Raw genomic sequence first — 17,723 nt, forward strand, 5'->3', positions numbered from 1 at the left:
GATTTTATGGAATTCAGATTTCACCATCTGCAGTGACGGGATTCGAACCCGGGTCCCCAGAGCATTACTCTGGGTCTCTGGTTAAGTAGTCCAGTGGCAATACATCTACGCCAGTGCCTCCCCTTTCATAGGCACCAGCAAGAGGTCTGTTGACTTCGGATGGAAATTTCTGGTCCTGTGGCGGGGGTAGGCATGATGCAGATTTGAGGTCGTTACCAGATCAGCTATTGTCTTATTAACTGGGGGAGCGGGTTCGAGGGGCCGGAATGGCCTGCTCCTGCTCCGTATGGCCACATTGGCAGCCATCTTGTGTTGTCAGGAGACGTGGCGTTCTTACACAATCCCTCCATCCAACCCCACAAAATAAACCAGCTCCCCAACGACACTGCAGCTGGAGTGACTCTGAGCAGGGAGCAGTCTTTTAACAGGTTAACAAATCGAATGAACCTTCCACCGACAAAATTAATCCTCGGCAAAATGATTAGCTGGATGAAAGTAGATTAAAGGAGATGCAGACGTGACTTTGTCATCCCCCTGCCAGTCTCGGAAATAATTTCATCAGAACGTACCAACTACCCACTCACCATATGTCGGATTTGGAATCGTAACCCTGGTGACTGAGGACCTCTGGGCTCATATAGTAAGGCGTTCCAGTGAAAGTCGTTGCCAGGTCACACGAGCCCATCAGGAGACGAGAGACTCCGAAGTCTCCTGTATTTGCAAAAAAAAAAAGAAGAAAAATTGTTATTTGTTGAGCAAATCGAAATCTGGGTGAGAAATAAGTGGCCAGATTCTGGGATGGCTGTAATTAAAGGATCACCGACGAGTCGCGCCATGCATTCCCTGGCCTATTTACAGCCCTTCCAGCCGGCCGGGTCTCTTGTCGTGTGTGTGCCTGCGGACGCCAACACCCGAGCTAGTTAGGCGGAGGAAGAAATTTAATATTCAGACTTGAGTAGAGCTCCACTGGCAACGAGGACACACGGGGAAACTGTGCCTCAATTGTCGTCAGTATAGCTCAAATCCTACACCACGTGGGAAAGGAGGGGAAAGCCTTATGCAAAAAATCGCAAATCTTGGATTCTGAATGACAGTTGATCATAGCTGGTGAGAACTGGAATTAGGATGCAATTTATACTGCTGTGGGCAGGGGTGTGGACCAGTGAGGGCTGTGATGTGGAGATGTCGGCGTTGGACTGGGGTGGGCACAGTAAGAAGTCTTACAACACAATCTCATTGAATGGTGGAGCAGGCCCGAGGGGCCAGATGGCCTACTCCTGCTTCTAGTTCTTATGTTCTTATGTTCCCAACACCAGGTTAAAGTCCAACAGGTTTATTAGGCATCACTCGCTTTCGGAGCGCAGCTCCTTCATCAGGTGAGGGCCAGCAATCGGCGGCGGCTCGGGAGAGATTGGCAAAGGTGTCGTGGACAAAAAGACAACAGGCGAGTAGATGGCGGTGATGGTGGATGAGGAAGGTGCTGATAGTGGCACATTAGGAGATCAGAATGTGTTAATGGCGGAACAGAGGTAAGCAGTGTGGCAGAAGGGCAACCTGGAACAGGGAACAGGTGGTGCAAGTGGGGTGGGGCGGGGGGGGGGGGGGAGGCGAGTGAGGGGAAAAACAGATTGACGGAAGAAATGAAAGTAAGGTGATAGAAATAAAAATGGAGCGAAGATGGAGGGGGAGCGTTCACAGTCAGAAGTCGTTGAACTCAATGTTAAGTCCGGGAGGCTGTAACGTGCCTAATCGGAAGGTGAGATGAGATTTTCGATCAATAAGGGAGTGACGTTAGTGACGATCACAATCTGCTTGGTTCTGCTCTTATTGGCTAGTGGACGCTCAAGGGAGAGGGTGGCTTTTTCCTGTATCTCCTTCTTAATGATCTTACCACCTTAAAATGCTGGAAATGCTTGACAGGTCTGGAGAAAAACAGAGTTAACCTTTCAGGGTGTCACCTTTTATCAAAACGTGATCATGACTCTTTCTCTCTCTTCAGTCGCTGCCAGACCTGCCGAGCTTTTCCAGCACGTTGTTTTTATTTCGGATTTCCCAGTACCCACAGTCTGTACATCCAGATACTCTGTCAAAGAAAGCTGCAGTCCACCAGCATTGACAGCCAACTACCTCTTGTGACTGGTCCTGGAGATTTCGCTCAGGAAAAGTCACGGAAATGATTAATATTCTGAATTGTAGTCAGAAAATGCCGGATATATGCCTGGCCACCACCCGGGTACTGCTGGTAGACAATGCCCAGGCACTGCTGGGGGTGATGGGGGAATGAAGGCTTGTGCACTGGAGCAGCTTGGCAAAATGGCGGCCCGATCGCAGTCAGAAGTTCGGTGAATTGGACATTCTGAATTCCCCCTCCGTGCACCCGAACAGGCGCCGGAATGTGGCGACTGGGGGCTTTTCGCAGTAACTTCATTGCAGTGTTAATGTAAGCCTACTTGCGACAATAAAGATTATTATTATTATAAGAACCCACCCCGTGAGCATGACGTTGTGAAGCCCACCCCTTGATGTTTTTTATCCAACGTTCCAAACGGTATGGTGGAGAATGCCGTTGTTGGTGCCAGTGGCTTCAAATCCGCTTTTCCCGCCCGCTGTCGCGCTCTGCCAAGTACAGCCCTCGACGGAAGAGACTGGGCTTTCGAGTCAGTTTAAAGTTCGTCCATCAATGTTTCAGTTTGGACAGAGTAGTTCTGGGCAACAGAGAGAGATCCATTTAACTCGAGGTAGACTCCTGACAGGGGCCTCTTTTCTGTGCGGTCTGTGGCGGGTTCCCCTATTTAGGGGTCTCCTATCTGAAGTGTTGGGTGCTCTGCCACACAGATGAACCAACGCGGTTGTGAATGGTACAACGCAGTTTTATTTCAAACATCTATTCACATTGGTAAACTGTTTACTGAGGTTCGATCATGACCCTTGATTCTGTGGGCCTATTCCTAATTCTATCTTGTGGTGGCACTCAGCACATGGTGGCTGTCTGAGTGGCCTGCAGTGAGCTCTGTGCCCTGAGCCGTCTCCTGCTCGAGTGCCCAGGAAGTGTCGTGTTCCCTGTTTTGTACTGTGCATGCTCTTGCCTGTGATTGGCTGTTGTGTTGTGTGTGTTGATTGGTCCGTTGATCTGTCCATCAGTATGTATGTATGTATGTATGTGCTATGATGTGTACCTGAATATCATGACACTATCCAGGGGGTCTCTGTGGTGAGTCTCCCTATCTCAGGGATTTCAGGGGGTGTGGGCGGGGGGGCATGTCGTGTCACTCCCATACTTGGAGGAAAGGGGGGGCACGCAAAATCCGATGGGTGGGGGGGTTGATTTACGATGCTGAGGGTGGGGGGCTGATTTACGATGCGGGGGTGTGGCCAGCCAAGGGTCCTCGCCATTTTGAGCGGGCGGCCCGATTGCGGGATTCCCCGGTAATCCGCGCCATGCGTATATTTGCACGCCGAAGGACAGTGAATCGCTTTCTTAACTGCACACCCAGCGGGAGCGCAAATCAATTCACTCCCGGCGGAGGAGGAGAATGTTGCCCTTAGTTATTTTTCTGGGCCGTGGGGATTTACTCCCCAGTCAAGCCCACAAGTTTCTCAGCATTGGGGAGCTGATCTTGCCAGTGAGACCGGCTCCTCAGAGATTGGGCCGCCATTTTGGATGGGTTCCCCGAACTCTGAGTGAGATTGAGGGTCCCCCCACCCTCTGACAATGTCACACCCTACACACAAGGGCATTACCCCCCCCCCCTCCCCAATCAAGTCTGGACGCCCTGCTATGGGGTCACTGAAGGGCCCCCATTTCAGGACCCCCTCCCCTGCAGGACCTCTCCACTGTTTAAAAAAGGAGGTCCACTGTTTAAAAAAGGAGGTAGGCAGAAAGTGGGTAATTATAGGCCAGTGAGCTTAACTTCGGTAGTAGGGAAGATGCTGGAATCTATCATCAAGGAAGAAATAGCGAGGCATCTGGATGGAAATTGTCCCATTGGACAGACGCAGCATGGGTTCATAAAGGGCAGGTCGTGCCTAACTAATTTAGTGGAATTTTTTGAGGACATTAACAGTGCGGTAGATAGCGGGGAGCCAATGGATGTGGTATATCTGGATTTCCAGAAAGCCTTTGACAAGGTGCCACACAAAAGGTTGTTGCATAAGATAAAGAGGCATGGCATTAAGGGGAAAGTAGGAGCATGGATAGAGGATTGGTTAATTAATAGAAAGCAAAGAGTGGGGATTAATGGGTGTTTCTCTGGTTGGCAATCAGTAGCTAGTGGTGTCCCTCAGGGATCAGTGTTGGGCCCACAACTGTTCACAATGTACATAGATGATTTGGAGTTGGGGACCAAGGGCAATGTGTCCAAGTTTGCAGACGACACTAAGATAAGTGGTAAAGCAAAAAGTGCAGAGGATACTGGAAGTCTGCAGAGGGATTTGGACAGGCTAAGTGAATGGGCTAGGGTCTGGCAGATGGAATACAATGTTGACAAATGTGAGGTTATCCATTTTGGTAAGAATAACGGCAAAAGGGATTATTATTTAAATGATAAAAAATTAAAACATGCTGCTGTGCAGAGAGATCTGGGTGTGCTAGTGCATGAGTCACAGAAAGTTGGTTTTCAGGTGCAACAGGTGATTAAGAAGGCAAATGGAATTTTGTCCTTCATTGCTAGAGGGATGGAGTTTAAGACTAGGGAGGTTATGCTGCAATTGTATAAGGTGTTAGTGAGGCCACACCTGGAGTATTGTGTTCAGTTTTGGTCTCCTTACTTGAGAAAGGACATACTGGCACTGGAGGGTGTGCAGAGGAGATTCACTAGGTTAATCCCAGATCTGAAGGGGTTGGATTACAAGGAGAGGTTGAGTAGACTGGGACTGTACTCGTTGGAATTTAGAAGGAAGAGGGGGGATCTTATAGAAACATATAAGATTATGAAGGGAATAGATAGGATAGATGCGGGCAGGTTGTTTCCACTGGCGGGTGAAAGCAGAACTAGGGGGCATAGCCTCAAAATAAGGGGAAGAAGATTTAGGACTGAGATTAGGAGGAACTTCTTCACCCAAAGGGTAGTGAATCTATGGAATTCCCTGCCCAGTGAAGCAGTAGAGGCTCCTTCATTAAATGTTTTTAAGATAAAGATAGATAGTTTTTTGAAGAATAAAGGGATTAAGGGTTATGGTGTTCGGGCCGGAAAGTGGAGCTGAGTCCACAAAAGATCAGCCATGATCTCATTGAATGGCGGAGCAGGCTCGAGGGGCCAGATGGCCTACTCCTGCTCCTAGTTCTTATGTTCTTATGTTCTTCACCCCCCAACCTTTGTGAGGTCCCTTCATATCCACTCTTCACACCCCTACCCTTCATACCCCCCCATTCCCTCCCCCCTTTCACGGGCATGGCCTCCTCCGACCCTGACCCTTGGCAGTGCCACCCTGGCACCTGTGCAGCCTGGCACTGGCACCCTAGCAGCCTGGCAGTGCCAGGGTGCTTGGGTGCCAGAAGGAGAGCCAGGCACCACTTGCCCTGTCCCTGACCACCCAGACATCTCCAATGGCTTGGGAGACCGCCCCCCCCTCCCCTAGCTGACGTCAAGCCTGGTCCACGCTTGTGTGGACCAGTACTAAATGGAGCCTAGTCGAGGCCTCACTGGGGAGTCCGTTAGTTCCCGGGCGCCGGGAGAATCTGGTGCAGCCATACTTAAATATTTGCCGGACGGCTCATTTAAATATACTGATCTGGACCTCGCCCAGCGTCTCGCAAGGTTCGGTTGGATTTAGCGAGACATCTCGAGCGTCGCAAATCTCGTGAGAGGCCACGTGAGACACCAAGTCAGGCGTTAAAAGACCGATAAATCACGCCCAATGTACCAAGTCAGTATCGCCGAAGGCCATTGACATGAAATATTAATTTCATTTGACTGATGGGAAGCAGTAAGCGTGGCCAGCCATACTGCAGAGGACTACAGCAAACCACAGCAATACTTTGCCAGCCATAATCATGAACCAATCCAATGGAAGTCTGTGGGTGCAAACGCCCTGTTAGGGTATGGTACCCGAAGGAGGAGGGCGAGGTTTAATTTAAGATATCTTGGATCGATCTAGACCAGAAGACCAGAAGGCTTGAGGCCGAAGTTGGCCACTCGGCCCATTGAGTCTGCTCCTCCACTCAGTGAGATCATGACTGATCTGATGTGATAATCCTCAACTCTACTTTCCCGCCTTATCCCCATAACCCTTGATCCCTTTACTGATTAAAAATCTGTCTATCTCAGCCTTGAACATACTTAATGAGCCCAGCCTCCACAGCTCATTCAGTAAATAATTCCACAGATCCACTGCCATTTTGAGACAACAAATCCCACCTCATCTCTGTCTTAAATGAGCGACCCCTTACTCTGAGATTATGCCCTCTGGTCCTAGACTCTCCCACAAGGGGATGCATCCTCTCAACATCTACCCTATCAAGCCCCATAAGAATCCTATGTGTCTCAATAAGGGGGACTCTCATTCTTCTCAACTCCAATGAGTACAGGCCCAATCTACTCAACCTCTCCTCATAAGACGATCCCTCCATACCCGGGATCAACCTCGTGAACCTTCTCTGGACTGCCTCCAATGCCAGTACATCTTTCCTTTGATAAGGGGACCAAAACTATTCACAGTTTTTCAGGTGTGATCTAACTAGTGCCTTGTATAGTTTTTAGCAAGAGTTCCCTATGTTTATAATAATTATTATAACAATCTTTATTGTCTCAAGTGGGCTTACATTAACACTGCAATGAAGTTACTGTGAAAAGCCCCTAGTCGCCACAATCCGGCACCTGTTCGGGTACACAGAGGGAGAATTCAGAATGTCCAATTCACCTAACAAGCACGTCTTTCGGGACTTGTGGGAGGAAACCGGAGCACCCGGAGGAAACCCACGCAGACACGGGGAGAACGTGCAGACTCCGCACAGACAGTGACCAAAGGCGGGAATCGAACCCAGGACCCTGGCACTGTAAAGAAACAGTGCTACCAACTGTATACTCCATCCCCTTTGAAATAAAGGTCATTTATTTCAAAATTGTTTTGAAATTAAAAATTCTTAAGCCGTGTGCAGTTCTCTTATTTCATTTTATGGAATTGTTATAAAAACTGCCATTATTATTTGCCTGATCGCTTACCAAAGGAGAATATTATAACGAATGCTGGGCTAGCTCGGAAGATCGAGGTTGTAAGGAATGGAGTGTATGTCACATAAGTGGTAACGGTTAGCAATGCAAGATGTGATAAAGTGGAGTAACATGTCCTCAGTTGTGAAGATTGAGTGGCAGTTCCTGAGCAGAAAATGCGGGTTCTACTTTTGACTACATGCATAGACCTGTCGCAAAATGCTGGGAGCCAAAAGAGGAGCAAGTTGTGTCTCCGGGGACAGCGGCGACCCCCCGGGACCGGCACACAGCCGCGAAATGGCCCTTTTTGCCGCAGCTCTTGCAAATCGCTGCGCGGGCCGGGCAGCGCTGCTGGGGGTGTTTCGCCTGCCCGCAGAAATAGCAGCGGGCCCCCCCGGGATGACCTGGCGTCTGAACCGCGCAAGCCTGTGGGGTGGGGGGGGGGGTTTGTCGCGACGGGGGTCCACGGAGCCCAAGGGGCTGCCGCGCGGTCGGGGCCGTACGCGCGGGCGTTTTGCGCGGCCACATCTAGGGAAGCTGCAAGGGCCTGTGCCTCTGAGAGTCCGAGCGACTCTTTTTCTAACAGTCTTTGGCGGATATGGGGAGAGTTCATACCTGCCACAAACGCATCGCGAATTAACATGTCCGTGTGTTCAGCCGTGTTTACCGGCGGGCAGCTACAGGCCCGTCCCAAAATTAGCAGCGCGGCGTAGAATTCGTCTAGCGATTCTCCGGGACTTTGCCGTCTCGTTGCGAGTTGGTAGCGTGCGTAGACCTGGTTCACTGGGCGAACGTAGACGCTCTTTAGTGCTGCGAACGCCGTCTGGAAATCCTCTGCGTCTTCTATGAGAGGGTAAATTTCCGGGCTTACCCTTGAGTGCAGGACCTGCAGTTTCTGGTCTTCTGTGATCCGGCCGGGGGCCGTTCGAAGGTAGCCTTCGAAACAAGCTTGCCAGTGTTTAAAAACTGCTGCTGAGTTCACTGCGTGGGGGCTGATCCGCAGGCATTCCGGGGCGATCCTGAGCTCCATAGTCCTTTAAGCACGCTTAATAAATTGTAGCGCACAATGACTTACGAGAGACGAATAGAGATGAAGTCGATGAGGCTTTATTAAGCGTGACTTGTTCCCCGCAGTTCAGCAACAGACTGGAGCTGCGGGGAGAACTCCTGGTTCTTATACTCCGCCTTCAGGGCGGAGCTAGAGATCAACAGCCAACCAGGACCCGGGATCTGTCAGCCAATGGCATCACGGCTTCACAGTCCCACATGACCCCTAATGCATACTACCACATTCACCCCTTGTTAAAAATGAACCCGGCGGGGTGGTGCTTCGCATGGTGGTAGGGGTTTACAAGGCTGGTCCTGGGAGGAAAAAAACTTTTTGCATGTCATTACAGTGCCCGACACTTTGCCCTACACAGAGTTTGTGAACTATTTACAATATTCGTAAGAGGAACAGAACCTTCTCGTTATAGTCCCACAACATTCTTGTGTTACACCGATGCCACGAGTCGAGCGGGCGGTCTGGTCTTCCTTGTCGATCGCCTCAGCCCCGGTCGTGGTGCAGGTGCTTGTTCCAGCGTTGTCGTCTCCGGGAGCTTTACGGTGTCTGCTTCTGCTTCACTCCTGGTCGGACATGGGAGGAGGACCGATCCTCCCGGGAAGGGGGCGGTCGCGGGGTGCGCCGGTGGCAGGGAGGGGGTGATCGGTGTCGGGGGGGTGTGCGTGTTGCCGGCGGGCGCCAGGTCTCGCAGGGAGACCATGTCCTGTCGGCCGTCGGGGTAGGCATACTGCGGGTTCGCGTGGAGGAGGTGAACCCTCTCGACCAACGGGTCCGACTTGTGCGCCCGCACATGTTTCCGGAGCAAGATTGGTCCTGGGGCCGCCAGCCAGGTCGGCAGCGACGTTCCGGAGGAGGACTTCCTGGGGAAGACAAGGAGGCGCTCATGAGGCGTTTGATTAGTGGTGGTACACAGCAGCGACCGGATGGAGTGGAGAGCGTCCGGGAGGACCTCCTGCCACCGTGAAACTGGGAGATCCCTGGACCGTAGGGCCAGTAGGACGGTCTTCCAGACCGTGCCGTTCTCCCTCTCTACTTGCCCGTTCCCCCGGGGGTTGTAGCTCGAGGCTATACCCTTGCTGAGCAGGAACTGGCACAGCTCGTCACTCATGAAGGAGGACCCCCTGTGGCTATGGATATATGTGGTGCAACCGAACAGTGTGAATATGGTGCTAAGGGCTTTAATAACTGTGGCCGCTATCATGTCGGGGCAGGGGATGGCGAAAGGGAAACGAGAGTACTCGTCCACCACGTTCAGGAATTATGTGTTGTGGTCGGTGGAGGGGAGGGGCCCTTTGAAATCCAGACTGAGGCGTTCAAAGAGACGGGAAGCCTTGATCAGGTGCGCTCTATCCGGCCTGAAAAAGTGCGGTTTGCACTCTGCGCAAATGTGGCAGTTCCTGGTGACTGTACGGACCTCCTCCACGGAGTAGGGGAGGTTGCGGGACTTTATAAAATGGTAGAACCGAGTGACCCCCGGGTGGCAGAGGTCCTCGTGGAGGGTTTGGAGACGGTCTATTTGTGCGTTGGCACATGTGCCGCGGGATAGGGCATCGGACGGCTCGTTCAGCTTTCCGGGACGGTACAAGGTCTCATAGTTGAAGGTGGAGAGCTCGATCCTCCACCTTAAGATCTTGTCATTTTTAATTTTGCCCCGTTGTGCATTATCGAACATGAAAGCTACCGACCGTTGGTCAGTGAGGAGAGTGAATCTCCTGCCGGCCAGGTAATGCCTCCAATGTCGCACAGCTTCCACTATGGCTTGGGCTTCCTTTTCCACTGAGGAGTGGCGGATTTCTGAGGCGTGGAGGGTTCGGGAGAAAAAGGCCACGGGTCTGCCCGCTTGGTTAAGGGTGGCCGCCAGAGCTACGTCGGAGGCGTCGCTCTCGACTTGGAAGGGGAGGGACTCGTCGATGGCGTGCATCGTGGCCTTTGCGATATCCGCTTTGATGCGGCTGAAGGCCTGGCGAGCCTCTGTCGACAGGGGGAAGGTAGTGGTCTGTATTAGGGGGCGGGCCTTGTCTGCGTACTGGGGGACCCACTGGGCGTAATATGAAAAGAACCCCAGGCAGCGTTTCAGGGCTTTGGAGCAGTGGGGGAGGGGAAATTCCATGAGGGGGCGCATGTGTTCGGGGTCGGGGCCTATTATCCCATTGCGCACTACATATCCCAAGATGGCTAGCCGGTTTGTGCTAAACACGCACTTGTCCTCGTTGTATGTGAGGTTCAAGGCTTTAGCGGTCTGGAGGAATTTTTGGAGGTTGGCGTCGTGGTCCTGCTGATCGTGGCCGCAGATGGTTACGTTGTCGAGATACGGGAACGTGGCCTGCAACCCGTGTTGATCAACCATTCGGTCCATCTCCCGTTGGAAGACCGAGACCGAGACCCCGTTTGTGACGCCAAATGGGACCCTTAGGAAGTGGTATAGTCGCCCGTCTGTCTCGAAGGCTGTGTACTTGCGGTCACTTGGGCGGATGGGGAGCTGGTGGTAGGCGGACTTGAGGTCCACGGTGGAGAAGACCTTATATTGGGCAATCCGATTGACCATGTCGGATATGCGGGGGAGAGGGTACGCATCTAGCTGTGTGTACCTGTTGATGGTCTGGCTATAGTCTATGACCAACCTTTGCTTCTCCCCTGTCTTTACTACTACCACCTGGGCTCTCCAGGGACTATTGCTGGCCTGGATTACGCCTTCCTTCAGCAACCGCTGGACTTCGGACCGAATAAATGTCCGGTCCTGGGCGCTGTACCGTCTGCTCCTAGTGGCGACGGGTTTGCAATCCGGGGTGAGGTTTGCAAACAAGGATGGCGGTTCAACTTTGAGGGTTGCGAGGCCGCAGATAGTGAGTGGGGGTACTGGGCCGCCGAATTGGAATGTTAGGCTCTGCAGGTTGCACTGGAAGTCTAATCCCAGTAATGTGGGCGCGCAGAGTTGGGGAAGGACGTAGAGCCTGTAGTTTTTAAACTCCCTCCCTTGCACCATTAGGGTCACTATGCAGAACCCTTTGATCTGTACGGAGTGGGATCCTGCAGCTAGGGAAATCTTTTGCGTACTTGGGCGGATGGTCAAGAAACAGCGTCTTACCGTGTCGGGGTGGATGAAACTTTCGGTGCTCCCGGAGTCGACCAGGCATGGTGTCTCGTGTCCGTTGATCAGCACCGTTGTTGTCGTCGTCTGGAGCGTCCGGGGCCGTGCTTGGTCCAGCGTCACCGAGGCCAGATGTGGTCGCAGTGTCTCAGCGTCTTCTTCGAACCCCGTGGAGCCGTCGATGCTGGGGTCCTTTGTTGTCGTCCAAGATGGCGGCGGGGTGGACAAAATGGCCGCCCCCATGCATCGCACATGGCTGGGGGGTCCCAAGATGGCGTCGGGGTTGGACAAAATGGCCACCCCCATGCATTGCACATGGCTGGGGGGTCACAAGATGGCGGCGCCCACCCTCCCCTCGTGGTGGCCGGGACCCAAAATGGCGGCACCTGCGGGTCGCACATGGGGCGCTGGGGGGGTTGGGGAGCGTTTGGGATGCGCTGGACTCTTTCTTCTCCGGGGACAGCGGCGACCCCCCGGGACCGGCACACAGCCGCGAAATGGCCCTTTTTGCCGCAGCTCTTGCAAATCGCTGCGCGGGCCGGGCAGCGCTGCTGGGGGTGTTTCGCCTGCCCGCAGAAATAGCAGCGGGCCCCCCCGGGATGACCTGGCGTCTGAACCGCGCAAGCCTGTGGGGTGGGGGGGGGGGTTTGTCGCGACGGGGGTCCACGGAGCCCAAGGGGCTGCCGCGCGGTCGGGGCCGTACGCGCGGGCGTTTTGCGCGGCCACATCTAGGGAAGCTGCAAGGGCCCGTGCCTCTGAGAGTCCGAGCGACTCTTTTTCTAACAGTCTTTGGCGGATATGGGGAGAGTTCATACCTGCCACAAACGCATCGCGAATTAACATGTCCGTGTGTTCAGCCGTGTTTACCGGCGGGCAGCTGCAGGCCCGTCCCAAAATTAGCAGCGCGGCGTAGAATTCGTCTAGCGATTCTCCGGGACTTTGCCGTCTCGTTGCGAGTTGGTAGCGTGCGTAGACCTGGTTCACTGGGCGAACGTAGACGCTCTTTAGTGCTGCGAACGCCGTCTGGAAATCCTCTGCGTCTTCTATGAGAGGGTAAATTTCCGGGCTTACCCTTGAGTGCAGGACCTGCAGTTTCTGGTCTTCTGTGATCCGGCCGGGGGCCGTTCGGAGGTAGCCTTCGAAACAAGCTTGCCAGTGTTTAAAAACTGCTGCTGAGTTCACTGCGTGGGGGCTGATCCGCAGGCATTCCGGGGCGATCCTGAGCTCCATAGTCCTTTAAGCACGCTTAATAAATTGTAGCGCACAATGACTTACGAGAGACGAATAGAGATGAAGTCGATGAGGCTTTATTAAGCGTGACTTGTTCCCCGCAGTTCAGCAACAGACTGGAGCTGCGGGGAGAACTCCTGGTTCTTATACTCCGCCTTCAGGGCGGAGCTAGAGATCAACAGCCAACCAGGACCCGGGATCTGTCAGCCAATGGCATCACGGCTTCACAGTCCCACATGACCCCTAATGCATACTACCACAATGTCGTGTTGGGTGTTCCGATACACAAACAAACCAACACGGTTGTAGATGGTACAACTCTGTTTTATTATTCTGTACAATAATAACTATAAACTTCTGGCTGTGGTTCGTACTTCACCAGCTACCCTGTGGACCCTGCCCTAGCACTATCTTAGTGAGGCACTCAGCACATGGTGTATGTCTGAGTGGCACGCTGTGAGCTCTGTGCTCTGAGCTATCTCCTGGTAGAATGAGCAGGAACTGTAGTGTCCCCTGTTTTTATAGTGCGTGTGCTCTCACTGGTGATTGGCTGCGATGTTGTGTGTGTGTTGGTTGGTCCAACTACCTGTCCATCAGTGGGTGTGTGTGATTGCACCATGGTATGTTAATGTGGATATCATGACATCCCCCCTTTTCACAAGAATATGTGCCTACATGCTAATAAATATTGGTGTGTACTGAGTGCATCTGAGTATGTGTGTGCAATATTTACAACATGTACATGAGGCTAAACTATATACAGAGGAAGGTGTCAGGTGCAACAGAGCAACGAGGTTGTACCACGATCAAAACAAATGCAAACAGCAAATATCGAAAGAGAACTTCTGGAACGACAAGAAACACGTTAACAGTATTGCAAAACAATTCAGTGAGTCCAATGTGCAACCAGGCTCATAAGTCCAGTCTATTAGGTGGGCGACGAATTCGGGTTGACCGTTAGGGTGGCACTCCATTCATCATCCAGATTAATGCTGTGCACTGGCATCGGCTGGTGGGTCCGACTTGGGGACATCCGGTTCTTGTTTATTACGGCAACGCGGAAGGGTTCCCGGTCGTAGGTATCACCGGTCAGCACGTCGTCAGGGTATGACTCGGTGTATGGGGGCTGAATGGCCCGCACGTCCCTGCGAGTCTGGCGGAATTGCGGAGAGTAAGCAGGTTGAGCTGCTCGACAGCAGGCAGCGTAGTGGCCCATCCTGCCACAGCGGAGGCATTGTCACGCTTTGGCCGGACATTGCCGCTTTAAGTGTGCGGATCCACAGTTGCGTCATGGCGTTCGTTGTGCCACCGCACATGCACAGTGCGGTCTTGCGTAGAGCGCGCCTGCGCATCACGTCCCTCTGCGTCGACGTCCCCTCTTTTGGCGCGTACAAGCGCGGGAGGCCTCAGAAAGCGCGCAAAATGGCCGCCCTCGTCCGGGCCGGGGGCCGGGAGGAACTCGATCGACTGGACCCGCTCGGGCTCGTAGGACCCCTGCCGTGCCGATTCGGCCGCCTGGAATTGGGAGTACCGGCTGGTCGCGTTTTCGTGGAGGACGCAGGTCTCGATGGCGGTGGCTAGGGTGAGGCGCTTTATTTTGAGGAGCTGCTGGCGTAGGGTGTCCGAGGTGACCCCAAAAACTACCTGGTCCCGAATCATGGAGTTGGAGGTGGCCTCATAGCCGCAGGACTGCGCGAGGATACGGAGGTGTGTCAAATAAGATTGAAAAGGCTCATCCTTACCCTGCAGGCGCTGCTGGAAGAGGTACCTCTTGAAGCTCTCAATAACTTCCACATTGAAGTGTTCCTCAAATTTTAGCAGGACCGTCTTGTACTTCGTCTTGTCCTCGCCTTCCGCGAATGCCAGGGAGTTGTAGATGTGGATGGCGTGTTGCCCCGCCGTGGAGAGGAGGAGGGCGATCTTCCTGGTGTCCAATGCATTCTCCCTGTCTGTGGCTCCTAGGAAGAGTTGGAAGCGCTGTTTAAACAGCTTCCAGTTGACGCCAAGATTTCCAGCGATCTGGAGCGGCTGCGGCGGGCTGATGGTTTCCATGGCGCAGGATGGCGGGTTTCTGAAGAGGTGCAGGTAGGTCTCACAGTCGCTGGCGATTTTCCAGGCCTGGTATCATGTCGTGTTGGGTGTTCCGATACACAAACGAACCAACACGGTTGTAGATGGTACAGCTCTGTTTTATTATTCTGTACAATAATAACTATAAACTTCTGGCTGTGGTTCGTACTTCACCAGCTAACCTGTGGACCCTGCCCTAGCACTATCTTATTGAGGCACATGGTGTATGTCTGAGTAGCACACTGTGAGCTCTGTGCTCTGAGTAGTCTCCTGGTAGAATGAGCGGGAACTGTGGTGTTCCCTGTTTTATAGTGCGTGTGCTCTCACTGGTGATTGGCTGCGATGTTGTGTGTGTGTTGATTGGTCCGTATACCTGTCCATCAGTGTGTGTGTGTGATTGCACCATGATATGTTAATGTGGATATCATGACAAGTGATAAAGGAAGTAGAACTCAGGAGGCACAACAATTTTTTGATAATTAACTTGTGTTTACTGGGTTGGCCTGTCAGGTGAATATACCTGCTACAGAAATGCAGATGTGCCACGGTTCTATCTGAAGTGAGGGGTAGCACATCCAATAATGTCGAAAAAAGAGGAAGGCACACTGGACACGGGGACAGTTCGGGGGCAGTCCTTACCTATTTTTACCAGGTTATTTTTCAAGAAGATGTTGCTGCTTTTCAGGTCTCTGTGAAGTATTCTTCTGTAAAGAAAATCACAGCATCAGTTGTGTCACGGGTTTATAAAAGAAAACAGGTCCCTGTAGCTGAAAGGGACAAAAAAAAAAAGTGTTCAAATAATAAATTAACTATAAATAGATGCTTCCGTTGAAGCGTGTGGCAAGATTATTTGACGATTATAACAATGACTGCATAAACTGTAATGAACAAATGCTTTTTTTTTTCCAATTAAATGTCTTCATCTGCTTGTTTGGAACAGCAGTCCGCCACCTCTCCAGTGGATGTGATTCAATAATTGCCTAAATCAGAGCCTCATTCAGCTGTCATTGCTGAGAGCTTTCTTTAACGAAAAGAAAAGACATTTTGACAGCAACCCAAAAAATAAAATACTTCTCGTCTCCGCTCTCCACTCATGCTTACAAGATGTACACTGTCTACATGTCATTCCTTCAATGCTCTGGCATTTTGATTCTCAGGAGCGCTAAGTACACAAGTTCTTTTTTATTTTAAATATACCCTGTAATATCTTCGAGAGACTTCCTCATTCCTGACATTCTCCCTTTGTAGACACGTTTTTAAAGGTAGAAGCTGGAGAGTGAGTCAATAGAAACTCAAGTGTTCTACCCAACCCCAGAATTCTTTCTTTCATCCATCAGCCAAGATCCAATTGGATGTTTGAATTGGCTAGAGAGGCCGAATGGCCTTCTCCTGCTCTTTTCCTCCTTAGACCAATAAGAAGCAACCAGATCACAACACGAGTAGTAGGTAGATGGGCAGATAGGTAGATAGCAGAGTCAAACATGGTTCGGTGATCGGCACTCTTTCTGCCAAGACAGGACGTTGTGCGTCCAGGACCTGCTCCAGAGACGTCGGCAAATGTCTAGGCTGGCACTTCAGGGTACTACCAAGAGAGAGTGCTGCTACCAGGAGAGTGCTGCTCCGAGGAGAGTGCTGCTACAAGGAGAGTGCTGCAACCAGGAGAATGTTGCTCCCAGGAGAGTGCTGCAACTGGGAGAGTACTGATACCAGGAGAATGCTGCAACTAGGAGAGTGTTGCTCCCAGGAGAATGCTGCAACTAGGAGAGTGCTGTTCCCAGGAGAGTGCTGCTACCAGGAGAATGCTGCAACTAGGAGAGTACTGATACCAGGAGAATGCTGCAACTAGGAGAGTGTTGCTCCCAGGAGGATGCTGCTACCAAGAGAGTGCTGCAACTAGGAGAGTGTTGCTCCCAGGAGAGTATTGCTCCCAGGAGAATGCTGCAACTAGGAGAGCGCTGCAACTAGGAGAGTGTTGCTACCAGGAGAGCGCTGCAACTAGGAGAGTGTTGCTCCCAGGAGAATGGTGCAACTAGGAGAGTGCTACAACTAGGAGAGTGTTGCTCCCAGGAGAGTGTTGCTCCCAGGAGAGTGGTGCAACTAGGAGAGGGCTGCAACTAGGAGAGTGTTGCTCCCAGGAGAATGCTGCTACCAGGAGAGTGCTGCAACTAGGAGAGGGCTGCAACTAGGAGAGTGTTGCTCCCAGGAGAATGCTGCAACTAGGAGAGTGTTGCTCCCAGGAGGATGCTGCTACCAAGAGAGTGCTGCAACTAGGAGAGTGTTGCTCCCAGGAGAGTATTGCTCCCAGGAGAATGCTGCAACTAGGAGAGCGCTGCAACTAGGAGAGTGTTGCTACCAGGCGAGCGCTGCAACTAGGAGAGTGTTGCTCCCAGGAGAGTGCTGCAACTAGGAGAATGCTGTTCCCAGGAGAGTGCTGCTATCAGGAGAGCGCTGCAACCAGGAGAGTACTGATACCAGGAGAGTGCTGCAACTAGAAGAGTGCTGCAACTAGGAGAGTGTTCCTCCCAGGAGAGTGTTGCTCCCAGGAGAGTACTACAACTGGAAGAGTACTGATACCAGGAGAGTGCTGCAACTAGGAGAGTGTTGCTCCCAGGGGAGTACTACAACTAGGAGAGTGCTGCAACTAGGAGAGTGTTGCTCCCAGGAGAGTGCTGCATCTAGAAGAGTGCTGCAACTAGGAGAGTGTTCCTCCCAGGAGAGTGTTGCTCCCAGGAGAGTACTACAACTAGGAGAGTACTGATACCAGGAGAATGCTGCAACTAGGAGAGTGTTGCTCCCAGGGGAGTACTACAACTAGGAGAGTGCTGCAACTAGGAGAGTGTTGCTCCCAGGAGAGTGCTGCATCTAGAAGAGTGCTGCAACTAGGAGAGTGTTGCTCCCAGGAGTTTACTACAACTAGGAGAGTACTGATACCAGGAGAGAGTACTGATACCAGGAGAGTGCTGCAACTAGGAGAGTGCTGCTCCCAAGAGAGTGCTGCAACTGGGAGAGTGCTGCAACTAGGAGAGTGCTGCTCCCAGGAGAGTGTTGCTCCCAGGAGAGTGCTGCAACTAGGAGAGTGTTGCTCCCAGGAGAATGCTGCTCCCAGGAGAGTGTTGCTCCCAGG

The 17,723-nt window shown here is 52.2% G+C and overlaps 1 protein-coding gene across 1 annotated transcript in view; it reads right to left on the bottom strand.

Moving 5' to 3' along the window:
• Positions 1-17,723, bottom strand: part of nek11 (NIMA-related kinase 11) — a 476,774-nt gene that overhangs the window by 267,183 nt on the left and 191,868 nt on the right. Inside the window, exons 5-6 of the mRNA XM_072510106.1 lie at positions 15,239-15,303; positions 585-711 (exon numbers count right to left, since the gene is read on the bottom strand). Coding sequence (XP_072366207.1) covers positions 585-711; positions 15,239-15,303 — 192 coding nt within the window. The remainder of the gene's footprint in view (positions 1-584; positions 712-15,238; positions 15,304-17,723) is intronic.

Source organism: Scyliorhinus torazame, chromosome 6 (assembly GCF_047496885.1).
Source record: "Scyliorhinus torazame isolate Kashiwa2021f chromosome 6, sScyTor2.1, whole genome shotgun sequence".
NCBI lineage: Eukaryota > Metazoa > Chordata > Chondrichthyes > Carcharhiniformes > Scyliorhinidae > Scyliorhinus > Scyliorhinus torazame.